At 45.5% G+C, this 4,097-nt stretch overlaps 1 protein-coding gene across 1 annotated transcript; it reads right to left on the bottom strand.

Annotated features, from left to right (window-relative positions):
- Positions 1 to 201: 201 nt before the first annotated feature.
- Positions 202 to 3,832, bottom strand: CREG1 (cellular repressor of E1A stimulated genes 1). Its single transcript, XM_054165936.1, has 3 exons — positions 3,475 to 3,832; positions 1,399 to 1,518; positions 202 to 427 (listed from the first exon to the last, which is right to left on the bottom strand). Exons 1-3 carry the CDS (start codon positions 3,748 to 3,750, stop codon positions 242 to 244), a joined length of 582 nt encoding a protein of 193 aa, XP_054021911.1. The 5' UTR covers positions 3,751 to 3,832; the 3' UTR covers positions 202 to 241.
- Positions 3,833 to 4,097: the final 265 nt, after the last annotated feature.

The raw sequence follows: 4,097 nt of genomic DNA, 5'->3' as shown, positions 1-4,097 counted from the left end.
AGTTAACCATAGATGGTTCTACAGACACTATACTTGATATTGTTAAGTAGAGGTATCTGCTACTCAGACATATCTTATGATATCAGACACTGCATCCAGGATACTACTTAGGGGAAAAACCATGAATGTGTACAGAAAACAAAGCCAGGTAATATATACTGATAACAATATATACTGACAACAATAAGTTTTACAGGTTCTGAATATACTGAGAGTTAAGCATGCAAAACTCAAGTACTTACTAAGGCTTGACACTGTAGTATTCTTCTGGTGTCACAATTTTCAGTCCACCAAAGTAGTCCAGCACCCAAATATTGGTGATGTTGAATTTGGCAAAGAACCAGTTATGATCCTTAGGCCAACTTTCCATCTCAGGGTGGCGACTGAATAATGCCTTTTTTGCCAAGCCTGCTTCTGAATCATTCACCTAAACAGTAAGCAGCAAAATATTGCAGTAAGATATCTTGATGCTTGACTACATTTTAGCTAAACAAAGCCCTGCTGACTGTAGTGTGCTCTTTCCAGTTTAGCCAAGCCTTGTCCCAAAGGACTCATGACTGTGGCAGAGTCTACACATCTTCAGTGGGGTGTATGTGTACATCAGACAGACAACTCCAAGACAGCTGATTTTAATATTTAAATCAAAAGGATGCTTTGATAGCAGGCATGAGCAAAAACCTGTTTTATCAACAGAAGATTAAGTCTTTCAACAAATCAAACAAAACAGAGGTATGGATTCTTGATGAATTATTACAAGGCAATGTTTTGGGCGCAATTTTACCTCCTCTGCACCTGCTCACTCAGACACAAATAGATCTAGCAGTGTTCAAAAGCATGCAGATGCACATACACACATGTAAACAGGATGATGTACCAGAATCTACAGAGAAGGGAAACTGAAAAGTGTGACAGAATTTAATATACAATGTGCAAATGTTTAAAAGGTCAGATTAGCAAGTTAGAGCTCTGGGTGTGATACAAGAACTAATTAAAATGAAACAATTCCACTACTGATGAAAAACCTGATGAAAGCAAATTAAGGATTGCTGCAGTGTAATGTGTAATCTGAGGTGTGAAAACACCAAATAAGAATTTAGGCTACCAGGTGATAGAGTAATGATGATTAGCCCTCATTTTCAGTCATCTTCAACAGTGGGATTAAGATCTTCAGTGAGTAACACATGTAGTTATAGATTTCTTCTATGGGACACCAACCTATTGATGCTCAAAAGAATTGCCCTGGTAGCAATGCCACCAAGTAATACAATGCACTTTTTCTGTCTCTAATACCTCTAACTTTATAGCTCAGGTTAATATTTACTTCAGTAATGTTTTGGAAGCCCATATCTCACACTGCAGCTGGGGTTAAACCATGACAGTCAAATTTCAGCTGCTTACCTTTACAATACTCCCACAGAAGATTATGTGAGCACAGAGGGGATTCTGGGGATCATATTTGTGCTTCTTGCAGTAAGGAGTCTGTGCCAAAGACACAGTCAAGGAGGCATTGGAATTGATCTGAAATGCAAGTAACACAAGAGCTTTACATACTTCTGCAAAAAAAATATGTTATGCCTACTGTATTTTCAGCTCTTGGTACTTTATTCAGCTCAGTATTAATGGTAAAGAGAACAAAGCTGTCATCTTTTTCTAGGTACATCTGAAAGTGCACTTAGATGAGCTCTGAATATGAAAGAGATCCCAGTTTACAAGTATGCTGAAGGCTGTTGGCATAAAAGGCCACCTCACAAAACAGCACTCCTCTGAGCTCAATATCCAGCCTAAGTATTTCACATTCAAATTACTTAAACAAAATCCCCACACTCTCACCATCACAACAAGCCTCCTGGCTGCCCACAGAATGATCAGCTCTTTTGAAGTGTAAAGCTAAGTTTTAAAGTTAGGTTTACAAAAAAATCGTGATTATTAAATAATGTGTACTAAATTGCTTTTCTCTAAACTAACCTGGTGAACAGAGCTTTAAAAGTCTTGGTGCAAAGCAGGATTACCTACTGCTGAACATCACAAGACTGAAGTTCAGCAAACCAGATTCATGTGCTTGAGAAATGTCACAAGAAAAGCTCACCTCAAAAAAGAAACTCCCCAAAAGTCACTTAAAACACTCCCCAGAGCACCACTGAACCGATGAAACAGCAACAACCACCTGACAGATAGGAAGTTGCTTAACTACCCAAAAAAAGCTGAGTCATGATTATTCAGCACCATCTCTTATCAGATGTCTGCGTTGCACGTGACTATCACAGCCAAATGTTTCTGACTTGTGACAGCACAGTAGGAATCTGCTGAAGAACCTTCTGAAGGAAAATGTTAACTGGCAGCTTATACCAGGATTTTTACATTACTCTGAAAACAAAAGGCTGCAGCTGGAGTGGAGAAAGAGATACTGTGCAAGAGACATTCACCTTTCTGCAGCAGGGGGATACATAATTAAAGTATTTTAATGTAGCAACCTAAACTCTGGCAGGGAGCAAACAAAAACCAGTTACAATAAAGTCTGGAAATAGTATCCATTATTTAAGTCTTGTGCTTGTTCTAGTACTACTGTAATAGGTACTAGAACAACAACAAAAAAAACCATTCTAATAAAGAAGACATACAGCTACTATTTCCCTGACTTTTTAAGCGAAGTCTCTTTACCACAGCCAAGCAAAAGATTTGAGACATGACCAATTACACATACTCAGAGCCTCAGTTTACCAGTCTGCTGCTTTGTTGCACTCTTGCCTTTATGGTAAGCTCTGGAAATTCAAGTACTACTCCTTCAGTGGCCTCAAAGTGCTGCTTAGCAATTTTTCAGGTCACGACCAGCAGGAACTTCCTCGTTGGTCTTCTCTGCTGTGCTGCCTGTGGGTCTGGGAGATGTTTTACTGCTGACATCTCCTGCTGCTTCTGCTTTTACTATGCTTTTCTGAGAAACATGCTAAGGTAACTGCACTCCTATCATTTCATTAAGCAGTCCTTGTCTCAAAACAGGTTTTGGTACTTTCTTTCTGTGTTACTTCTCCTGTCTGTGCTTGCTCCTGAGAACAGGCTGGCTTAGACCAGGACAGAGGCCTGCAGACTGTCAACACGGACAGTACTACATGTTCAAGGTCTAATAACTGTCTTCAGAGCTCACAGATGATCTGACACCCAAGGAACAGGCAGTTAATGCCCTAACACTGCATTCAGAACGTGCTGCTGTAAACCCTGACTCCTACAACAGGAAATTCCATCCACCACTTTCTGCTGGGAAGAGAAAGCGTAGGCAACCGTGAAAAACAGGGCACTGCATAAGCAACCTGCTCGCTTGCAAGCGTTCAGTCTCCTTGGCCGGAGAGTAGACCCGACTGCGCAGGGTCTCACACCTCCTCCCCTCGCCGCCCCCCGCCCCCCCGTGCTTGCTTAGGGCCGAGCCCCCGCCTCGCCGTTGCCTGAGGTGGCGCTGCCCGCGGCCCGGCTGCCGCCGCTCACCTCCAGGTCCTGCACGGAGATCTCCATGTCGGTCAGGTAAAGGTATGGGACGCCGCTGCCGCCGAATGGCCCGGGAGGCCCGTCGCTGAGGGAGAAGATGTTGGCGAACGGGCGGCCGCGCAGCCCCTCCTGCGCGGAGAGCGTGGCCAGAGCGCCCCAGTCGCAATTGTGCAGCACGAAGCGCGCCATGCGCGCTGCCTCCTCCGGCGGCGGGATGGCCCCGCCGGCCGCCAGAAGCAGCGCCGCCACCGCGCACAGGAGCGTCAGTCCCGACATCCCGCAACGGCCGCCGACCACCGACAACTGCCGGGCACCGCCAGCGCCGGCACTACGTGCTCTGCCCTGCGCGGGAGGGGGCGGGCCTCTCTACTCTCCGCCAATCGGAACAAGCCGGCCTGTCCTCCTTCACCAATGCGGGCACGCCGGGAACAACCTCGACAGTGGGAAACGAGATTGTCCGCTGTCATCCAATGGGGTCGCAATGCCACTATTCTTCAGCCAATGGGAGCTGCTGGGAGGCGGGGACAAGCTCCACAGTGTAAACAGCTTTGTAAACATCTCTGACAGCTCTGCCTCGCCGACGGGAGAGGGGCAGGGCGGCGGAGTTACTGCCAGGCCATAAG

The sequence above is a fragment of the Dryobates pubescens genome, chromosome 12 (genome assembly GCF_014839835.1).
Source record: "Dryobates pubescens isolate bDryPub1 chromosome 12, bDryPub1.pri, whole genome shotgun sequence".
Taxonomy (NCBI): domain Eukaryota; kingdom Metazoa; phylum Chordata; class Aves; order Piciformes; family Picidae; genus Dryobates; species Dryobates pubescens.
This window is presented reverse-complemented; position numbering and strand designations above follow the sequence as displayed.